The sequence below is a fragment of the Podarcis muralis genome, chromosome 3 (assembly GCF_964188315.1).
Source record: "Podarcis muralis chromosome 3, rPodMur119.hap1.1, whole genome shotgun sequence".
NCBI lineage: Eukaryota > Metazoa > Chordata > Lepidosauria > Squamata > Lacertidae > Podarcis > Podarcis muralis.
In genome coordinates this window covers 23,552,896-23,575,873 of record NC_135657.1, presented here as the reverse complement: position 1 = coordinate 23,575,873, position 22,978 = coordinate 23,552,896, and the positions used below count along the sequence as shown (strand labels likewise).

The 22,978-nt window shown below is 43.9% G+C and overlaps 1 protein-coding gene across 10 annotated transcripts in view; it reads left to right on the top strand.

The window, feature by feature from the left end:
- Positions 1–22,749, top strand: part of EML4 (EMAP like 4) — a 158,653-nt gene extending 135,904 nt beyond the window's left edge. For all 10 annotated transcript variants that reach the window (XM_028724780.2, XM_028724776.2, XM_077925549.1 and 7 more), the window contains 9 exons: positions 1,092–1,217; positions 1,696–1,827; positions 3,200–3,267; positions 8,919–9,007; positions 11,629–11,726; positions 17,197–17,284; positions 18,244–18,342; positions 18,918–19,048; positions 19,802–22,749. In XM_028724780.2, coding sequence (XP_028580613.2) covers positions 1,092–1,217; positions 1,696–1,827; positions 3,200–3,267; positions 8,919–9,007; positions 11,629–11,726; positions 17,197–17,284; positions 18,244–18,342; positions 18,918–19,048; positions 19,802–20,272 — 1,302 coding nt within the window. In that variant the 3' untranslated portion in view covers positions 20,273–22,749. The remainder of the gene's footprint in view (positions 1–1,091; positions 1,218–1,695; positions 1,828–3,199; positions 3,268–8,918; positions 9,008–11,628; positions 11,727–17,196; positions 17,285–18,243; positions 18,343–18,917; positions 19,049–19,801) is intronic.
- The last annotated feature ends 229 nt before the right edge of the window (positions 22,750–22,978 follow it).

Here is a 22,978-nt window from a genome sequence, read left to right as displayed (position 1 = left end):
CCAGCAGATGTTAAGATTCTTTATCACTCCCAACGCTTGTTCCTCACGTGTTGAGAGATGTCTTTAACATACTTGCATGAGAAGCCTTCATTCTATTGAGACTACTTAAAACGGTGTGCAGCGAAGAATTCAGTATAGCAGGTTCTTCCTTGTTTGTATCCATTCTGAAGTATTCTTCAACGCTTGTGTTTCTGAAATCAGATAGCAGTGCTAACTCCTTAATGGTGCATTCTAAGAATCATCCCCACCACTTATAGAATTTAGTGGGATTGCTCCTTTTAAGTGGCCTTTAAAAACATAGTTGCCAGAAGCGTCTTGCCAGATGTGGTGGAGCCACTATGCTAGCTTCCTGGCAGGTCAAGTTTCACACCAGGAGGGGCAAGGAAATGGAGAGGTCAGTATGGTGTAAATGCACAGGCAGGAAGATCAAGTTGGCTCCACTTGCATTTGCACCACACCAACTTCCCCTCCCATCCCGCTCACCCCTCCTTTCCTTGCCAGGAAACTAGCACTGCAGCTACACTCAACCCAGCAAGCCACTTCTAAATGCTGCTGTCATCGGCACCAAGGAAACGTTTTATTGATGCTTCAGTAATCCAGGCTGCTCCTGTTGATGAGTAGGGACAGAGTCTGTCTTCATTTGAGCAGCTCTGTTTGAGGCGAGTACAGTTTGCCCTTTAAGCAGACCCATTTTCCAAACTGGATCTCGCACTCCTGTCTCTGGGCACTCTGCCTTCCCTGCCAATCCCTCCTGAAATCCAGAAAAGCCTTGCTTTGGGAGAAGTGGGAGGATAAGTTGGCAGCAGAGGGTGTAACCAGCAGGGGATGTCCCTCAAATCTAACCACTAGCCTGTTAGGCAAATATTGATAGCTGTCCTTACTCCACTCCATTCAATGTGTTCTTTACAAGTATTGTAGTGTATGTTATGAGCGGAGCACTAGATTTAAAATAGTTTGGTGCCGATTTAGACCAATTTCCAAATTCCTCCTCAGCTCTGCATGTGCTTCAATATGCTATTGTTTTTAGAAATTATAACTGTTATGCTCTGAGGACTAAAATAATTGAGCTTATGGGAAATCTGTTTTATTAGGTTCCTGATCAATATGGGACAATCAGAGCTGTAGCAGAAGGCAAAGCTGACCAATTTCTACTTGGCACTTCGCGGAATTTTATTTTGCGGGGAACATTTAATGACGGTTTCCAAGTGGAAGTACAGGTGAGTTCACTTCGCCCCCTGTCCAACCCACCCGCTACTTCAGCTGCGCCATTGAGATTTAATTGGTTTGGTACAGGTTATAGAGGGACGCGGGTGGCACTGTGGGTTAAACCATAGAGCCTAGGACTTGCCGATCAGAAGGTCGGCGGTTCAAATCCCCGCAACGGGGTGAGCTTGGTCCCTGCTCCTGCCAACCTAGCAGTTCGAAAGCACGTCAAAGTGCAAGTAGATAAATAGGTACCACTCCAGCGGTAAGGTAAACGGCGTTTCCGTGCTTCTCTGGTCCACCAGAAGCGGCTTAGTCATGCTGGCCACATGACCCGGAAGCTCCCTCGGCCAATAAAGCGAGATGAGCGCCGCAACCCCAGAATCGGTCACGACTGGACCTAATGGTCAGGGGTCCCTTTACCTTTACCTTTACCTTTACAGGTTATAGATATCTGTCCAGTAATTCAGGTTTGCTTTGCTTACGTTATAGGGGCACACAGACGAGCTCTGGGGCCTGGCGACACATCCTTTTAAAGATCTCTTCTTAACGTGTGCTCAAGATGGGCAAGTTTGTATGTGGAACTCAGCGGACCACACACTTGAATGGACCAGGTTGGTGGAGGTATGCGAGCTTCTTTTTCTGAAGTTGTCAGCTGTAATCGTAGGACGCTTCCCTGCCTACACAAGTAGAGCTTCCTCTTAGGGGTGGAGCCAGCCTGTACTACTAGATCTCATAACAAGCAATGGCAGTGCCTTTGCAGTGTCAGGGGCGGGGCATAGCTCAGAAGTAGAGCACATGTGCTTTGTCATTGGGCCTTGTTGGTGTGGAGGAGGGTTGGCAGTGTTTTTGTACGCATGTTATTAAGAACAATAGAAAAGTGTGGCGTTAATATAGTCTGGTTAGTGGTCATATGAACATGGAACCTCAGGATTGTAGACATAGGCCTATTGGAATTAATGGACAGAACTAACTTCAGTTCATTAGTTTCATTGGGTCTGCTCTGGGTAAGGGTTAGTTGAAGGCAACCCTAAGTTTCTTCTTCATTTTTCATTTACTTACGGTTCCCCTTCATTGAAGCTAGTAAGCTTGGTATCTTCCTTGCACTACACACATATACTGTGCTTTAGTAATTAGGGACAGTGAAGACGCTCTTGCATTGTCCCCTTCAAAATTAGGCATGAGGTAGGGGACGAGGGGTGGCGCTGTGGGTTAAACCACAGAGCCTAGGACTTGCCGATCAGAAGGTCGGCAGTTTGAATACCCGCGACGGGGTGAGCTCCCGTCGCTCGGTCCCTGCTCCTGCCAACCTAGCAGTTTGAAACCATGTCAAAGTGCAATTAGATAAATAGGTACCACTCCAAAGGGAAGGTAAACGGTGTTTCCATGTGCTGCTCTGGTTTTCCAGAAGTGGCTTAGTCATGCTGGCCACATGACCCGGAAGCTGTACGCCGGCTCCCTCGGCCAATAAAGCGAGATGAGCGCCGCAACCCCAGAGTCGGTCACGACTGGACCTAATGGTCAGGGGTCCCTTTACTTTTACCTTTTAGGGGACGGTTAAGATTTCTAGCCCTCCAGATGTTGCTGAACTACAGCTGCTACCATCCCTGACCACGCTGACTGAGCTGATGGGTTGATACCCAACAACAGATGGAGGACTACAGGTTCCCCATCCCCATACTGTATTCTTCTATTGAATCTCTTATCATGGAGAGTTGGAGTACCGTTCTTTCCATATCATCAGGGTACCTGAGTGACTAATTTCTTCGGAAATGTTATTTTTGCGGGAAAGAGTTAATTGATTCAAATCTTACTACGAGGACAATAAATATTGTAGCAATCACTGGCCATCTTGCTTCATAAGTTAGAACTGTGGTGCTTGCTCCATTTTCCTTTTTTTTTCAGTCCAGGTGAGGCAGTTTGGCATATATGTTGTTTTTGTGTGAATGTTAACTAGGTTTCAGCCTAAATCGTAAGACCAAAATGTTTCTTTCAGGAACCAGGACATTGTGCTGACTTCCATCCAAGTGGAACAGTGGTAGCAATAGGAACACACTCAGGAAGGTAAATGCTTTTGTCCCTCTGCTCAAGCGAAGCAAATGCGATTATTATATCTCAGGAAATTGTTCTAGTAATTTGTTTGTTTCACTCCAATGTATTCTCCTTTCCCTACATATCAGGTATGTAACCTCCTCTGGGGAGGTGGGGGGGAAGAGAACATAAAAATATAATGGTGACACATTAACACGTTTATATATATATATATATTTAAGCCAATGGAATTTATCGTTACGCAAGCAAAACAAAGCTGACCTACTCCAGCTAGAGATCTCTTGTATTCATATTGTCATCCTTTGTTTTTTCATGGTAGTTAAAATGCAAACGTCTTTGGGAATAATAAGGAAAACTCCTTAGATCAGATGTTATCCCAAATAAGAGGACTCTGTTTTCCATACTCAATTTTGCTGATACATAAGAAAATTTTGTCTTCTCTGTAGGCTGGAGGAACTGAATACTTGGGAGGGGGTAGGAAGGGCTGTATTGTGATGATCAGCACAGTGCTATGTTACAATGCAATCCCATTCAAATTTTGTCAAGAGGGAGCCAATGAACCTTGCAAAAAAGCAACAACAACACCTATATATGTTGTCTTTTTACCCTGTTTCAGCCCTACAGGCATTTATCATGCTTGCTCTGCATTCAAACTGCCAAACATCCATCAACTGCTTAACAATTGAGTCATCAATTCTACAAAGCCAAGCATAAGAGATTTTTTTCCCCAGAGACCTGCGATTTCGTTATTGCTTGGAGAATTATGGAGTAGCTTTTTTCCCCTCTTCATTTTCTTCTACCAATCAAAAGTATTAATGTTTAGTTTGCAGCCAAGCCCAACATTTCACAGCCTGCTACAACTTTACTGGGCTAGTTTACCATCTGCTTGCTGCCTACGTTTTCACTTGGAAATGAGAGATCCTCGAGGAATGTATATTTTCCCCAAAGCGAAACCCAGCTGTAGTAATAAAAAGCTCCAACGGAGCTTTGCATGTGAACTGCTGGATTTTCATATACAGGAAATTCATTTCACGGAGTCATGGTCTGTATAAGCAGACACCTTCCGTGCATGTATCAAGTGAATGAAAGAGCACCAGTCTTCGTTAAAAGTAGGAGCTTTGGGGCATTCATTGTCTCAAATGTGGACAGTGCCAGACATGTAGCCCAAGTTTTGTAAGTTTTAACAGGGCTGACCAGGGGTCTAAGGGATTGCTGGTTTTCTTTTTAAATTAATCTCATGGGGTTAATCTCTTATCCTTCTATCCCACCCACTTCTTTAAAAGGTTCGTGACAGCACATGCACACACTATTCATAACAAAAAAATAGTTTGCAAACAATACTGCCTCAAGTGAACTTAACACCTAAATTCGCTCTCTGCTTGCTTTTTACAGGAAAACGTAGCTGCTTCTTTCAGTGTCTTGATTGAAATTAATTATCTGGCAGCTAAGATCACGGGAGCTATGCTTGAAATTGCACCCATATAACTAGTTAATACTCTGTGCTGTCCTAGGGTTAACATCAAGAGCACAGTAAGCAAAAAAAGAAAGAACTCCATACTTTAAGGCAAAACACCCATAGAGTCCCTGGCAACTTCATCTGTGCCCAACAGTCATAATGTAGATTCACGTTAATGCTCCTCCATTAGCCATGCCTAATGTATGGAAGGCACTAATCAACATGCTGCATTGATGGGAGCAACATACTCAGTCAATGTCCTCTCTGGCTAGCAACGAAATGCAAACTGATTTATGTGTTTGGGGTAAAGATCACGGACGTGCTCCCATGACTGTGCAAATGCACATGTGAACCCTTATCCTGCATATGTGTCCACGGGAGTGAACTGCACAGAGGTTATGGTAATGGGCATGGTTACATCAGAAACATCAATTATTTCCTCACTTACTTTGGTGAATTGGCAAGAACCAACAGGTGCCAATAGAAATGAATACAAAATCTTTATTTGCACACAGTGGCAGTAAAATGGCAATCTTGGAGCTGTAGTGCAGAAATATAAAATAGCAGGATGGGTAGGTACCACAAGAATAACCAAGCCCTGCTGCTCCTTGTGCGCTTGCACATACACACTGCCTTAGGCATTTGACTGAAGTGCCCAGAGGCAAAGTAATAGGTTGGCTTCACCCAAACCAGGTTGCTCTGTATTCCTTGAGACTCAAGCAGTGCAGCGATGAACCAAACTCTAAAATTCTGGAGCAGATACTGCAAAATGCAAAGATTTGCACTGGCTGCATTCAAGCCATCAAGATCTCAGCTTAATAAGCGAAGATACGGGCAAGTTTTATGCACCCATATGCAGATACTTTGCATGACCAGTGAAGCAAGCCAGGAAGCCACGGTTAACCATAGCTTCCTATTGCATCTGAGCTGGGAAACTAATATTAATGGCTTCTAAACAAGCTAGAATATGAAGTCATTGTGTAAAAGTCGGCTTCCAGAAATCCTGGTTTGTTTTGAAACTATTCACTTTAATTCACCGTTGGGAATGAAGAGATGGTTAACTGGTTCCTGGCTTGTTCACTCGTGTAAAGTGAAGAATGAAGCAGTTGTGTGCAGGTGCCTGAAGCTCCTGCACATCTTGACTATTGGAACCAAGCCACTGCTTGTGCAAAGGAACACATGCTTCCTGTATCAGTGGCTTCTCATGGACCCACCGATGAGCGTGCACAGAGCTCCTTAAACTATAATGGATATGCTATTCCATTCACTGAAGAATGCAGATCTGCACATCCCTGCCTTCCTTTGCTTAGATATGTAAAATTAATACTTAAGGTCCTGTGGTGTCTGGCTTGGCCTGTTCCCCTGCCCGCCCCCCCAAAAACTTCTTTAAAATCTGTAGCATTAAGTTGTCGTCATCCGTGACAATTTGTAGAATCAATTTTAGGAAAGGACACAGTTTTCCTCTTCCTGGTACCCTTTGCTAGATTCTCTTTTCATTAAGTTCACTTTTTTAAAGACTTGCCGCATTATTTAAAGTGAGTAAGAGATCCCAAGTAGATGACAAACTGCATGTATGGTGGTTTTGTGTGCCTTCGATAAAGAATTAGCACCTTCCCTGCTTTAGATCTGTCGGGATTTAACACGAATAGCAGAAGCAAACACCAGCAATTTCGGTGGCATTTTTTAAAAAAAACTTGAATGTTATTCAACACCAAAGCAGCAGGCTGAAACATGTCGGTCATCCAGCTGCAGTACAAAATTGGCTGTAGGTGAAACCTACATTTTTGCATTGCCCCCCGTGATATTATTGAAAGTGGTTTCTGCTGCTGTCCAATGAAAATATTTCAGCCATTTTTTTCCACTGGTTCCATCCATCTTGCACACAGCATATTCACAAGCTGTGGTGGTATGCTGAGCTGCTTCATGTTTTATGTCTTTCATGTGGTCCCTTAACCACAAATTGGGTCCAAGCCATTTGGAATAGGCCATTTTCCAGATATCTGGTTTTCAGACTTGGGAGTGCTTTTTGAAAATAACGAGGGATGACTTCTTCTTGAGAACTTAACTATGTAGCCTTGCCCGTGATGTGGATTTTAAAATGTCAAGATGAATTTTGTTTTGCTGTCCCATGTTTTTAATTTTGTGCGCACTATTTATAGATGGCACTCTGGTAGCTTAAGTAAAATGGCCCCAGCTGCCTCTGGCCCAAGAAAAATTCAGTATCCTTGCAGATTTAAGAGCACTGCAATTACAATGTCCAACCTTTGTGGACTGCAAATTTAGTGCATCCCAGTGCATGCAAATGGGATGTTAACGATTACTTGTAATTGGTCTCCTTGTTGGCAACCTGTTCATGAGTGGCAGCATACCGGGATACAGTTTTCTTCACACAACAGGTGGTGAAAATCAATCCATATGGATATAAGTTGAGTGCTGTGTTATTCCATCATAATAACACAGCGCGCCGGTTCTCTGAAACCATACCTTTTTTGTAGGACGAAGCTGTAAAATTAGCTCTTTGCATTATTCCAGAAGCCTATCTTCTTTACTTACCCCTTCTTCTGAGAGTCATAACTAAGGTTTTGCAGAGCTTAGTCACAAAGAGAAGTGTTTCTCTTTTTTCTCATTCTTGGGGTGCTTTCCCCCCTCAAGCATGGTGTCAGACATGTTACTACTATCATGCAGATATTGCAGGTGGGACTAAGGTGAAATTCGAGCTGCGACTTGCACTCTTGAGCCACTACACGTTGCCAGCTTCCACGCTGTCTGCTGCAGTTGAGAGTTTTGTTTGCTCAACTTGAGCATGACAGGCCACTGGCAGGTTGAGTCAATCACGTTCCTTCATGTTCCTTTGGAACTATGAAGAGTATTCAGTTTTCCGTGCGTGCTTTAAATGTAACAATGTGTGCTGTAGAATCACAGTTCTATATATTTTATGTTGTGTTCATAGAAGAGATTCCAAGGGTCATCTAGTCCAGGGGTCAGCAAACTTACCACGCTTCGGGCTGGTGTCTCCAGCGCTGATTGCGTGGCGGGCCGGAGGGCAGGGGAGCGCGTGCCCATACACATGCTCACAGGCTATTTCCAGTGCACTTCCAGGTTGGAGGAGCACCAGAAATAGCTTGTGTGCATGTGCACAGGCCTCCTCCGACCCGGATGTGCAGTAGAAAGAATGCTTGCGCATGCACACAAGCTATTTCCGGTGCTCCTCCGACCCGGAAGTGGGCAGCCGCACAGCGCAGCGCTGGTAAGAGCAGGCAGCGGGGGGTGGGGGGCACCGCGGGCCGGATAAACAAGTCCCTCAGGCCTTATCCAGCCCGCAGGCCTTAGTTTGGGGACCCCTGATCTAGTCCAAACCCCTTCAGTGCATATACAGCAATTGTATACAACCCTTTAATACAAAGTTATTGGGGCAGTTTACAATAGATAAGTAAAAAATAATCAAAAACAGAGTTAGACCTCAAACCATTAAAAAAGAAAACTATTATTTAGTATTATTATTATTTATTGAATTTATATACCACCCTATACCCAAAGGTCCCAGGGCGGTTCACAGAACAAAATTAATATATAAAGCCACAAAATATTTAATCAAAATAAAAGCAACCCAATAAACCCCCCTCCCCAAAATACCCCACATTTTAAAAGAGCATAGGATGTCAGTCAAATTAACCAGAGGCCTAGTTAAAAAGGAATGTTTTTGCCTGGCACCTAAATGTATATAATGAAGGTGCCAGGTGAACTTCCTTGGGGAGAGCATTCCACAGATGGGAAGCCATTGCGGAGAAGGCCTGTTCTCGTGTTTCTGTCCTCCAGACCTCTTGTAAGTAACCTTAATACAATGGAATGGAACTTTCCACACATCCCCAGAGTTATAAACGGGTTTCAAAAACAGAGGCCTAGACTACCTAAGTTTTGTAAAAGTCCTGACCTAACAGAAAGGTCTTCACTTCATGCTGAAAAGACCACAAAGATGGTGGCAGGCAAACCTCCCTGGAAAGACTAAAAATGTGCCATATTCAGAAAAACATAACACAAATAAATGCATGTACTACACATAACACATATTAGCAAAAAATGTATTTTTCAGCATCGCATGTCTCTAGGAATGTAACGTCAGAGGGATGTGATCATAGCCCATAGAGCCTTAAAAAAAAATTGGTCATAGCTTTTGCTAGAATGTTTCCCTTCTGTTTCTTCTTAACAGGTGGTTCGTTCTAGATGCCGAAACAAGAGATTTGGTTTCGATACATACAGATGGCAATGAGCAGCTTTCGGTGATGCGCTACACAGTAGGTAGGCAGACCTGCACTGAATTTCAGTGTTTGCATCCTTCCAAACACATGTTTAGATTTCTCGTTTAAAAAAACAAACAAACAAGGTAACATTACATAGGTCTTAGTATGGCTTTAACACTCACGTCAGATTACGTTCCAGCATTAACAAAGTAGATCATTTGTAAAAGCAGGTGCAGAAATGAAGGATTTCACTTGTGTTTTGGCTGCACCTGAATCAACAGTGTTGTTTGCCAGCTTCTCTCCATGAATAGCAGGCTAAATAAAGCATTTTGAGATGTTAATTCAGATGGAAAATATAACCTACCAGGTATATAAGCAATGGCAAGCCTACAAAAATGGGACAATTTGTTATGGAGTTATGATCCAAGCATGTAAAACAGCTGCTGAATGGGTCAACCTTAGCAGTACAATAATCTTTGTGTATTGTTAAGTTGTTTATGACCTTAATATTTTAAGTCTCTGATATAATTTGATGTACTTACCTATTTTCATATTGCTGGGTAGTGACTTGGGATGGCTGCAGTAATCTATGGCAGCTCCCCCCCCCCACAGGAAGCAGCACAGTTCTTATTAGTTGCCATTTCCTGTTTTTTGCAAAATATTTTAGGGGGAAGGAGAATCGATGGAAGTTTTTCCATCTACTGCTTTCATGCCAGGTGCCCCATTGATTTGCCAGGCATGTAGGCCATTTGTTTTGAGCCTGATCCTGGATAGCTCATTCATGTCCTCAGGTGGGGCCCTGCTAATACTGAGGGCAGCGTTCGAAACTCCCATTGTTCTAGGCGCGTTTTGCGACAGGAAATTTTGTTAGTGCAAGTAGTTTCTGAGCTCTGGGCTCAGTACTGCGCCTAAGATTTCAAATTGAAACTGCAGAGTGGAAGGAAAGGAGGACCTTTTTCTGCCTCCCCACTTCCAGCTACTCTCTGAAGACTGGGGAAGAAACCCTCTTAAGAATATCAGGGGGGCAGGCAGGGGAAGGACTAGACCATGTGAAAAATGAACATAATATTTTAGCTGCAGTTCATTCATTTTCAGCTTTGTATTATTGTTATAAGAAAAGCACGCCTAGACACTCCATTGCAGCACCCATAACCTAGGCTTAAGGTGCCATTTAGCTCCTAACTTTTGTATCTCACTTTCTAACACTGACTGAGAGTAGCCTGCACAGGATATCTTTCATGCTGTAGCGGAAACCAGGAGTTCCTCGTCTGAAAAGGAACTTTTTTCTGTGTCATAGTGTGCCAAGCATAGAGGCTACATTTGCGAGGAGAGGTATACTGGAGCTCCCATTAGATGCAGCTCTGCGTGCTGTAAGATTTTGGCTGAGATTCTCTGTGGGAGGCAGTCAACATACAGTCTCTTCTTTTCCCCCAAGCCTGTCAAATTGTCACTTTACACGGACAGCTCTTCCATTCCTGCTGTGTGAATCAGCTTACTTGGAAATCATTATCATTTGCAGACACTTCAGAGGACTCTTTGTCATGTTCCAAGCCCATAGCATGGCTAACTGTGCTTTAAATTAAGGCGTTCAGATGGACAAATATATTTTCACAATCCAGTACTGAGTTCTCAGTTAGCACAGGTGCTTCTTGAGCTGAATGCAAAGTGTGAAAAAATGCCTGCATTCTGCAGGAACACCCAGCTATGCTAGTCTTACTCCAAATAGCCTTTCTGCATGTTTAGAGTTTTTATGCATTGAATATATTTTTTTTAAAAAAAATGTTCAGTAAATCTGTATCCCACCTTTCCAAAGACTGCTTACAAAAATCAGCATAAACCTTCCACAGAGCCTTAAACAACACCTGAGCAGCATAACAGGAGGTTTTTTAAATAAGAAAGGAAAAGGAGGGGAGCCCAGATTTCTATTGGCTAACCAGGCTTAAATTAGCAGGGAATGGTCATTTGCCTACCATGTACTACTACTACTACTAATAATAATAATAATAATAATTTATTTATACCCCGCCCATCCGGCTGGGTTTCCCCAGCCACTCAGGGCGGCTTCCACAGACTTTTAATTGAATGCTAAAAAGCAAAAGCAAAACCTGATTCTTTCCTAGTTTTTTGCACTATGGCCAGATTGTGGTTCCTGAAAGTAGGTGGGGGCGGGGAACCAATGTGGGTTGATGGAACGTGGAATGCTGAAAACTGGGTGCCTCCATCTGAATTTGACCACTTCTACCCAGCCTCCAGAAATGGCTTTCAGGAGTTGCAGGGGAAGGAATTGGGGAAATTGCTATCTGCAATCTTCCTTCTCCTCGCAGTTCTCTGGGGCCAATTTGGTAATGGGTTATGAGAGGCTATCCTGTTTGGCAGGGATAGGAAATGTGTGGTCCTCCAGATGTTATCGGACTCCCAACTCCCATCAGCCTCGGCAAATGTGGCCGGTTGTGAGGGGATGATGGGGCTTGGGTCTCCAACAACATCTGGTTTCCCATCCCTGCTGTTTGCGTCATGTGGTGTTTTCAGTCCTCCTTCATCGCCAGCAGCGAGGCCACCACATGAGCTCTGGATGATGTTATACAGGGAGGGAGTTGCTCAGCACATCTGGAATATGTTTGGTATGCCAGTCGGCAGTGGATATCACAGCATACAGTTTGTTTCTGATTTTCATTGCAGATGGCACCTTACTTGCAGTGGGATCCCACGATAACTTCATTTACCTCTACACAGTGACAGAAAATGGAAGGAAGTACAGTAGATATGGAAAGTGCACTGTAAGTTCCTATGCAGGATGAATTGTTAACAGTAAAAGGATTTTGCATGCAACATAATGGCAACCAGTGTGGAATTTTTCACATATTGATCAGGAATCCTAATAATGCCTTTAAAAACTGTGGTGGGGTAGCATGTATCTCTAGAGCAGGCATGGCTAACCTGCAACACATGGGCCCCCATAATATTTTCTTCTGCCCCCACAAAAAACCCCGAATTGTCACTTAGACAAATTCCATTTTATTTTATTTTTATTTTTATTTGTTTTTTAAGTCTGACTGCTCCCATAAGTGCTCACTGTGGTACTGTGATGCCAAAAGGGTTTTTTGTGAGTCACAATCCACACCCCACACAATTTCAACAGGCAGGGAGCAAACAGCCCTCACGCCACCTGGTAAACGTCAACAAAGTTTGTAGGAGGAACTGATGTTGCGCACCCACACCCAAAACCATAACATGATCCATTGCAGCACACTAACTTCAGGATTCGTGTTGGTTTTTAAAAGGCAATGAAAAATTGGGGTCTTCCCATACGCTCTTTCCCTTCATACGTTGCTGCAGAAGTGTAACAATTCAGCTGTGATCATGTTATAAAGCGGGAAGCATGTGGTTGGGGTCAGTGGCACAGGTCCTTCCCCCCCCCCCCATGCAATATGGGCTCTTTTAAGTGCATTAACTGTTATGAACATGGGTGTCAGAGATTACAGTTAACTCTGGATCAGTGACTACCAGTTACACAGATGGAGTGCCATGTGAATTTTAAGGGAAGGAGTGTCACTCAAGGGTAGGAAAGCTTTATAGGACAGAGCAAGACTTTGATCCATCTAGCTCAGTTTTGTCTGCAATGACTCCAAGCAGCTCTCCAGGGTCTTGGACAGGGTCTTACCTGGCCCTGTCTGTACTTGCAGGAGACTGAACCTGCAGCATTCTGCATGCAAAGCTTTAGCATTGAGCTGCAGCCTCTCCCCTGAGATTCTGAAGAGCCTTAGTTAGTCAGAGTAAGGAATACCAAATTGCTTTCTTCAGCGATGAAGCACAAGGCAGCATGCATATGGTTCCAATCTGTGTCGTCTCCCGTCCGTGCACTAAGTAGACCCAGATCTGCTTAGCTTCGGCAAGGTTCCTGCACCATGTGCCTTCAGACCATCCTCTGGGACCAGGGCTCCAGCTTGTCAAAAATGCAGGCTTCCACTAAGTTACACAGGAAATGCACATAACCTTTTGACTCACGCTGCTTTCAATGGTTGATGCGGACTTTTATCGCACAGCATTTATCCTCTTGTTCCAGCGCGCGAGGATTGTGTATCTGTAGAATCTATTGCCCCCTTGTGGGGAATTTCTAATTTAACATAATCATTCGTGAAAAGAACCGATGGTTGTTAAACTTTCAAACGATGCATTGCAGGCGCATCTGTTACAGAATTCCAGGTTTTCTTTCCCCTGGTTGTTTGGTTGGTTTTTGGTCATTTTTAATCCTATGTTGTAGGATCCAGTGTTGTATTAGGTGTACTTCTGTAGATGCTATTTCCAAGAGAAACAAGTCAAAACTGGTAGGCTGACACTAGATCACAGTGACATTGTTTAGGACATCAAGAAAGGTCATGAAACAGTATAGCAGGTCACACTGGCACCTCTGGCTACAACCACTTTGACATGGTGGGAACTAGAAGGGCTGGCTGGTGTGTGTCAGGTGCTCATTGTCTGCCAGACTACTTTGGTTGTTATTTTTCCTCCATGGTCCCAGCCTCCAAATGCTACAGCTCCCATCGGCCCTAATATGCATGGCCAATGGCCAAGGATCATGGGAGTTGTAGTTTGGCAACATCTGGAGGGCCAAAGATTCCCGGCACATGACTAAAAAGGAAGCCAGAGAAGGATGCCGGTGGACTTATCAAACAGATGCCTGGCATTTCTTGACAGTCTTTCATACAGAAGTCTCCACCACTGATCCTGCTTTAGGGTTGCTGTTGTTTTAATACTTGCTAATACTTTCCCAAGCCTTGTCCCTTCTGTGACCCCTTTCCCCAGTATCTGCCTTGAATTCCTTCCCAGCCTGGTCTCTACGGCTGCTGCCCCCTCTTGCCTTTCTGCCCTGTTGTTGTTGCAGCCAAAACATACCTCCCAGACTCTGAGCCTTCTGATGTCGCTCACATGTGCTGTGGCCTGCCTGAGGCTGCAAACACAGCAAAATTATCAAGAAGCTGGCCAGTGGCCCATATTCAGCTTCGCTGGCTGAGTGTTGTGCAGACTTGCTTTAGATACGGGATACTCTTGTTTTGCCTAACTCCTTACACATATTCAGCTGCTCTTGTGCAGGCAATTCTCTTCAGGGGCCCTTGTTCCAACACATGGAATCAGGGCCATGCTTTGCCACGCAGTGTCACGCGTGGGGCGATCTGTGCACCTCGGAAAAGGGCTGCAGCCCAGTGGCAGAACGCATGCTTTGCATGCAAGGAGGTCCTAAATTTAGGTACCCTGGCATCTCCAGGTAGGGGCTGGGAGAGACACCTTTCTGAAACCTTGGGGAGCCACTGCTAGTCAGTGTGGGCAGTGCTGAGATAGATGGACCAAAGGTCTGACTTGCTAAAGGCAGCTTCCCATGTTCTATGCTTTGGACAATCATTCAGCCAAACAGTCCAATGGAGAGCCATTTCCGACACTACAATTCCTATGAAAAGCTCTGAATTGCTTGCCTCTTGATTTCTCTGCCAGTTCATAAAAAAGGTGTGCATTATGTTCTTCCCGGTTTAAATGAATTAAAAGGCTCCCGAAATTTCAGTTTCCATTATTTCACTTGCTAGTTCTTAAGAATGTTTTCTTGTTCAGAGGGATTGTTTTGGGTGCATATTTTGAATATTGAATCATGGTAAAATTGCCTCAGCTTAGCTCATCCCTGCTTTGGTTGTTTGTTCTGTAATACGAGGATTCCAAACATTGATCAGAATAGGTTTGGTCTGTGTGTTTAGGGCTCTTTTGTGTGCCTCGTGTTTGGGTACCAACCAGCTCAACATTCCCACCGCCCAGGAGAAGGAAATGCAAAATGCAATGCACTGTGCTATCTCCCTTGAAAATGGGGGCATTGGAGGGGAAGTCTGAAGCTTTCTGTGTTTCGAACCGCAAGGAGTCTGGAAAATATGTGATATCTCCCTTGCAATCTCGGATATCTAAATGAAAACTGGTGCGCTTATTCAGAATAAAATTTTGCATTCCATGTTCAAACCTGAGGTCAGCCCATACAGATGTTGTCCAGATGGCAGGGGGGACGTCAGGGCTCTATAACACTGCGCCATACTTACAGTAGTACATAATTCATATTTCTAGCACCAGAAGGAGACATGGCCTTTGTGCATTAAACTGTATCTTCTGTGTACAAGGACAGCATTGTATCCATGCACTGCCTTCAGATATTACCTTCACGTTGTGTGCAGCACGCACTTGTGTGTAGATGCATATGTCCGTTGATGTGTACAAGATGACACCGTATCCCTGTGGTTGTTTCAGAAACTTTTAGCAAACTACTAGCAAAGTCTTTACATTGTGGAGTCCTAATTATTTTGTGTTTGATGAAATGGCTTCATTCTGTTTAGAGTCTGTATGAATGGTTTTATTGTTCTTGTGCTTTGGTGTTACAGTGTGCTGTCAATGGCTTTATACCATGAAGTGGTCTCTAAATAGGTGTGATAATACAATATATGCAGAGTGAGAGGCATGTTCTGGAATTTTTATGGGTGTGCGAAGGTTCAAAGTGTGGAGGGGGCAGGGCTGCATGCACAATTCCTGCACCAGCATTCTTGCATGTGCTGTGTACCTCTGCTTGTCCCCATCCTTTACGCAGTAAGGATGGACTTCAGGGTGCTTCTGCTCATATATACTTGAACGTGAGTAAGCTTGTCTGGCCGTTCAACATAAATCACTCAAACAACTCTTAACTCCTAACATTTTCTCTCTCTCTCTCTCTCTCTCTCCTTGTCATATCCAAGAAGATTGTCATTAGCGATGAGAAAGGGAGCTTCCCTGTTCACTCACTCAGTTTTACTAGCCAAAGGTGCCAGTAGTGATTACTCTCACTATGTGAACAGTAGATCAGAAGCGAAGTGTAATATGTCTCTCACTGTGGTCGCTGCCGAGGGGAGGTTTTTTTCCCTTTCGAATGGAATGCAAAACTCTGCTATTTCAACTATTGAAGCAATGTGGTGTCCAGACCTCTCCCATCGCAGTTGCTGGCTCAGAGGGATTTTCCGACTCCAGAGCGCCCCTTCCCAATTGGCCCCCCCACCCACCCATTCTCTGCCTCCCCTCGGAATGTTTACAGCTGCCAAATGTCTGGCAGGATGTAGTAAATGGTGGTCCCAACTCTCTCCCCGCACCTCCCCCCATGTCAGTTCTAGCTTCCAGCATTTTAAAGATTCAGGATGAGGAGAAAGAGCAGGGGAAGGGGAAGGGGAAGGGGAAGGGAGAGAATGAGAGAGCTTTTGCTTTTTAACCCTGGTGCATGTCTTCCAAACCAATTGAGGACATTTTTAAAAGCTAGTTCAAATAAGCCGGTTGCTTATTCCCCCCCTCTACCTGACAGATCTTCCTGCATTTTGAATCACATGAGGAAATCTTGGTTGTGAACCAGCCTATACGTAGATGAATCTCACAGCAACAATTTCCACTTTAACTGCAGCTGGAGTAATTGCAGAAATGGCTGCTGCAATGTGTAAATGGCTGCTCAGATGTGTAACACCAGACCATGGATTGGCATAATGTGGATGAGTGGCATAATGTGGATGAGTCCTGTGTTTCCCTTCTTGCTCCCTATTTAGTAGTAAATTATAATCTGTCATTGAGAAGGAAACACATGAGAACCAGGCAAATTATGACTTACTTCTGACTCAGAAGTAAGAAGGGCAATCAGAGATGCAGGAGGATGAGGAGGGACAGCCTAAGCACATGGCTAAACCATGGTCTGAACCTACTTAGAGCTCAGGTCATGGGGAGACTTCAAAGCAGCAAAAGCTAAACCTGCTGTAGACGAAAAGTGCTGTTCTTTCTCTCACCATTTGCCAGATACAAATTTAGCTTCAGACACTTCAAACAGTCCTTTGTTACATTGCATTCCTGCATATCTTCTAGCATCCCATCAGCTTGCTTTTGTTGAAGATTTGGTGAAATTTTAACACAGCATAAAATCCAATTATCTATAATAACCAGGCAGAAGAACTTAAGCATTTGTATCTGTGGAGTGCAATCAGCAGGGCCTATGCAGTTCAATTCATGGGCTTCTACGTGCATTCCATCAAAATGAATGGGTTCTCTGCAGCGATAGAATTTCGTAAATTACTCCTACAGTCAGTCGTGACATTTTGTTTCTATGAACTTCTCAACGGGGGATTAAACAGCGAAGCAGGCGGAAATACTTCTTTCTGCTGATCGGAATTTTGATAGCTTGCTTGTTTTCTCTTTTTTTGGTGTTTGTGTGTGTTTTAGGGACATTCCAGCTATATTACGCACCTTGACTGGTCCCCAGAAAATAAGTATATAATGTCAAACTCGGGAGACTATGAAATACTATACTGTGAGTACAAAGCTGTAATTACCTCCAGCCTACAGGAGTGCCTGAACATTCATAATGGGAGGCAGTGGGGCGGGAAGGTGGGGGGGGGGGGAGCTGATGCAAGTCAAGCTGTTGGTGCAAAACGCTTGCTGACAGGGGATACTGGCGTGACCTTCTGTAACCTGACCTTCTGATATTATTCAGAGCTGCTTCTTGCTAACAGAGCTTCCAAATATAGCTTACATCTCTGCAGGGACATCAATCAGTTTAACAGTTTATAGGGGAGAGTGGTGCTGGTGTGTGATGTGTCACAAAGCAGGTTTTCGGCTTCAAAAACAACACACACCCTTGCCTCATTAGAGCCCTGTGTCACTTACTGGTGCAGACACCTGCTGGCATGTTAAAACTTCACTTTAGCAACGGAATAATGCTACTTGGCATTTATTTAGCATTCTTTCCTTAGCACTCCACGTGCTTCATGGCCCTTCGGCCTGCCCAAAGGCAGGACACGGGCAGAGTGTAGCAGCTTGCTGGGTCTCCATTAACCTCCTGCGTTTCCAAAAATGGGGTGAAGTTGAACACTTGGGGACCCTGGTACTTGGCTGGTAGCTGCATGTAGCTTTGTATACATTCTCTCCCTGATATTTGGTATAGCCCTGCTGGTAAGTCAGTGTTTATATATCCATGTGAGAAAGACAGGCTTGCATTAGGCCAGGTGCGGGAGACTTGTGGCCTTGCAGATGTTGCTGAACTCCCCCAACCAGCGTAGCCAGTGGTTTCAGGGACAGGAGTTGTACTCCAGCAGCATCAAGAGACCCATGAGTTCTCAGTTCATACCCTTAAAGCTATAGAAATGCTAGAAGATGCACTTGGATGCTTGTTCAAAGAAAGTAAGAAAAAGCAACACCCTTAATGTCAGAAACAGCTAAAACAAATGCCGCTTATGTGATTCCAATAAGAGTTGTGCATTTTTTTTGAAGGGGACATTCCAGCCGGCTGCAAACTAATGAGGAATCGTTCTGAGTGTAAGGATATAGATTGGACGACATACACTTGTGTGCTGGGATTTCAGGTGTTTGGTGAGTAGCAAAGATGACCCTTCTTGCATTTTAAATCGGGGTGCTCTGGAAAGCTAAGCGGGCACAGTGTGAAGCACTTTCTTAGCTCTACTATTTAAGCAGGGATGCAGTGTTTCAACAGAGGCTAATGTTGCAAAAAAGAAGTGTGTGTATGAAGAAAATGGCCTCTCCCACCCTCTTTTTCAAGAAGCTGCTTCCGAAAGGTCACAATTGGTAGTGGAAGGGGTAGGTTGCTCGACTTTTTCTTTGCACACAGTGATTTAGGCCATATTCCTCACCCTTCAGCCACTTTCCCTTGCAGGATTCCATTCTTTGCATCATCTAAACCAGTGTTTCCCAACCTTGGGCCTCCAGCTGTTTTTGGACTACAACTCCCATCATCCCTAGCTAGCAAGACCAGTGGTCAGGGATGATGGGAATTGTAGTTCAAAAACAGCTGGAGGCCCAAGGTTGGGAAACACTGATCTAAACAGTGCCTCTTTCTCCAGAACTGCCTTGCTCACTCATGCAACTAATCAGCAAAGATTTCTTCAAGCAGGTGACAACTCTAATTTCTTGGCTTTCCTCTATTAAAGGAGTGTGGCCTGAAGGATCAGACGGGACAGACATAAATGCTCTTATCAGGTCCCACAACAGGAAGGTGATAGCAGTTGCTGATGACTTTTGTAAAGTCCATCTATTTCAGTATCCCTGCTCCAAGGCAAAGGTATGTCTAGATGACACATTTTTAGGGGCAAGGGTGATACATGCATGTGTGGAACCAGGTGTGTGCTCATACTGGAGTGGTGGTATACTTGTTCCAGTATCACATCTAAAGGCTCACCAACTCCACCTGCTCCCTTCCTCCCCACTCATAAAAATATTCTCTTGCTTCCAGGGTCATTGGTGCAAGTGGACTTTTGCCCCCCCCCCCAACCCACTTTTTGATTGGGATGCAAGCTGTTCTTGCTGGGGGTGGGGAAGAGATTCATTGGGCTTCATGGGAGAAGTGGGGGGGGTGTTTCAACATTGCTCCCCAAATCACTGGTTCAGAGTGCCCAGGGAAAATAATACAGTGTGATTAAAGTCTACACCTGTCGTCCAAAATGAAAAATCCCCCTTGCCTCTCAACCCACGCCCCACTGGAGCTCAGAGTATTAACTTTGTCGGCCTTTGCATTTTTTTTAAATGCAGCATTTCGGGGGTACCTAAGTCCACAGAGTGACTCAGGGATCTAGGGAGTCCAGCTTGAGATGCCTTGTTAACAGCACCGTCCAACTCAAGACTATGAAAATCTCCCCTGAATCACCCCTACTTTCCTTCTAAATTGGGAGATTCTTAGATTGGCCTTGTAAGAAGCATATTTTTGTTCCTGGGTATATTTGCAGTGTTGAAATGCTGGCATGAAGCTGCTATTCCAATTGGTCTCCTGGTCCTCATCAAGTAGCACAGACTGTCATTTCCTGGTTTGTTTCAACAGGCACCAAGTCATAAATACAGCGCCCACAGCAGCCACGTGACTAACGTCAGCTTCACTCACAACGACAGCCACTTGATTTCAACTGGAGGCAAAGACATGAGTATCATCCAATGGAGACTTGTGGAGAAAGTAACTCTGCCACACAACGACATCACGGTAGAAATGGGCACGGCTAAAGTGCCCGCTAGTGCCAGCGAAAGCTTTGTGCAGCCGAGTACCCCCGTTCCCCTCGCTCAGCCGTTGGACGGAATGGCAGCCAACGAAAATGCAACGGACGGTTCCCCGACGTCCTCGGAGAGTAATCTGGAGCAGACTGTGGAAGCCAATGAAGAGCAGAGCGAGGAGCAAAGTGAGGGGAGCAGTCTGGATCCAGGAGAGCCAAACGGTGAAGAACCATCCAACGAAACAAGCGAGGAGCAGAGCGAATCCACTATTACGGAAGACCAGCAGGAAACCTCTCCGTTGTCTTAACAGCTGCAAGTTCAAGATGGTCTTTTTAGAAGAAGAAAAAAATCCCCTCAGTGTGCATACTTTTGTAAAAGGGAGTAGGGTTCAAGAAGGGAAGGGGGAGCATCTCCAGTCTAGGAGCAACCCAAGTTGTTGGGTTTCAGTTGACGACCTTTAGTCCGATCTTCTGTTTTCAATGCATGGAACTATTGTAAGGACCCGTCTTGGCAGTTCCGTTCAAGAGCTGGTCAGGATAGTAGGATGTAAACATAGATTAAATGTAATTCTGAAATTGCCGTCGGAAAGAGGCATGGTGCAAATGGCCAGGGCTAGAGGAGAAGAGGGAATTAGCTCCAGCTGTATGCCGAGGGGCGGAGGGAAGCCTCCTGTGAAAGAACTTTTTAACACCAACCAGAAGGACTAAGTCATACCTTCTGCATAATGCAACCAGAGTGCAGCAAAGCCAATAAAACGGCAAGCTCTTTATGGGAGCTCTTCCTTCTTTTTTTATATTAAAAAGAGAGGAAGAAGCGAAGAGGACAACACGACCACGCATCATGCCCTCTGCCTTCTTTATTAACACCTATGCAATTTTCTAACACTACTAATTCCTACTAGCCACCTGGGTGCTGCTAGCTAGCTCTAAGGCAACTCATATTAACGAACACTTCTCCTTCCCCGACGATGGATTTTAAGTTGGGTCTTTTAAGACAACCACCTTCACTTAGTTTTTCTAATTGACAGGCACCGTAGGACGTCTTTTCCAGGGAGCTACTTGCCTAGACATATTGAAACTCAAGAACACCTACTGTGACCTTGATGTGAACTGACTTGACTGCATGATGACACAAGTTCAGATTCTCAAGTTAAACTTGGCCTTCAGACGATACAGCTCATTCTCTCGCGAAGAGGCTCAATGTTAGAGGAATATCATTAAGTTATGAAATCTGGTGCTTGGGATTAACATAACAAATCAATTGCTTACAAAAACTAGGGATAACCGTCATAATCAGAAAAATTCAAATGGGGTTTTTTACAGCCTCCTTTTTTAATTGCTCTAATGTAAATGTCACATTAATGGATTATGTAGGATATTTTTGTATTTTTTCTCTTCTGCGTGCTACAGTTTTTTTGTGCTTGTTTTATTCCTCTTGCCCAGTTGCTGTAAATCTTGCAGCTCTGAGATGGCTGGACCCTGGCCAGTTATGGGATGCCATGGCATTTTATTATGCATTTGGAAAAGTACCATTTTTTAAAAAAGAATACACAAAAAAATCCTGTCGGCTAAGTTTTTCTTAATTACCTAGAGTTTCCTACATTTTAAAAAAAAAGTTTTCTGGAAAAAAAATCCTAGTTGTTTTATGTTTTGATTTAATAGGATCTTCTTTTTTTATTGTGCTGATATCTTAGAGTTTAGTTTTTAGAATTGTTTTTAGAAACTTTGGATGAGTTTGTTAAGTCTTAAGTGTGCAAGCGTTTACGTGATTGTGCCATTCCAAAGTGCATCTGAACTGTCATTCCCTTCTAGTATCTTCTCAGGAGTAATTACTACAGATCAGGTATCTATTCATCATTGGTAACATTGAGAACTCAAATGAACTCCCAAAGGACACTTGTATGTATGCATATACATATATAGATAGATATATCTCCTCTTTGTTTACATCCATTCCGGAAAACCTCAAAATAATTCTCTCCAAACGGGAGAGAGGCGTGGATTCCAAGCAACCCATTTATCTGTTTGTTTTATTTTAAAACTGTGCTGTTAAATAGTAATGGTGTTGGAGAACTCTTGTGTGTGATTAGCTGCTTTGCCAAATAATGTCAGTGGGCAAGGCAGACGATTGCAGATGATTGTGTCGAGGTGTAATGCACAGATGGAGAACCTGGGCTGCTCCAGCTGGTTCTTGAACTTTCCCATCAGCTCCAGCCAACATGGCCAATAGCCAGGGATGATGGGAGTTGTAGTTCAACCGTGTGTGAAAGGCCACAGGTTTCCCATCCTAGTGTAATGGATTCCTTTAAAAGGAATACACTTATGGTGAAAAAGTACTATGTAGTAATGTTTTTTTCAAAGCTTATTGGACGCATAACTCTCTTTTTCATCCTCGATGAATACCATGAAACAATGCATTTCATTTTGAAAATATCTATTACCTGGGGGTTGCCATGTAAAATGAGAGAGTTAACGTGATTTTTTTTTTCCTCATGCTGTAGTCTAAAGGAGGGTTGTTGTTTTTCTATTATGCAAAAAAAAAAAAAAAAAGCCTTACAGCTTTCGATTGCTGGCAACTACTGTTTAATGGATAATTTAATCTGTGATAATGGATGGAAATGGGTGGGATTATGTTAACTGTAGATGTTCTAGGGGGAAATTGTGAATGAAATATGATTTAAAGAGTGTCATGTGAAGATGTTTGAGCCATTTCTATCATGCATTCCTGTCTCATGGCAGAAAAAAAAAATTGAAGATTTAAAAAATAATAAAAGAATCAAAATAACATGGTACTTTTTTTCTCTTTGGGGCTGCACCTTGCAGGTGTTATTAAGTACCCATCTTCTGCTCACCTGAATTATTGGTTCCAGTTTAGGTGGTCTAGCTGTGCAACCATTGCACAGAGAGAGCATTCATCCTTTTATCCCCATACTAATTCACAGGGATCAGGAGAAGAAGTGCAAGTCTTCCGCAGACTCTTCTTTGGAATGGCCAAAGTGAATGTTAGTGGTATG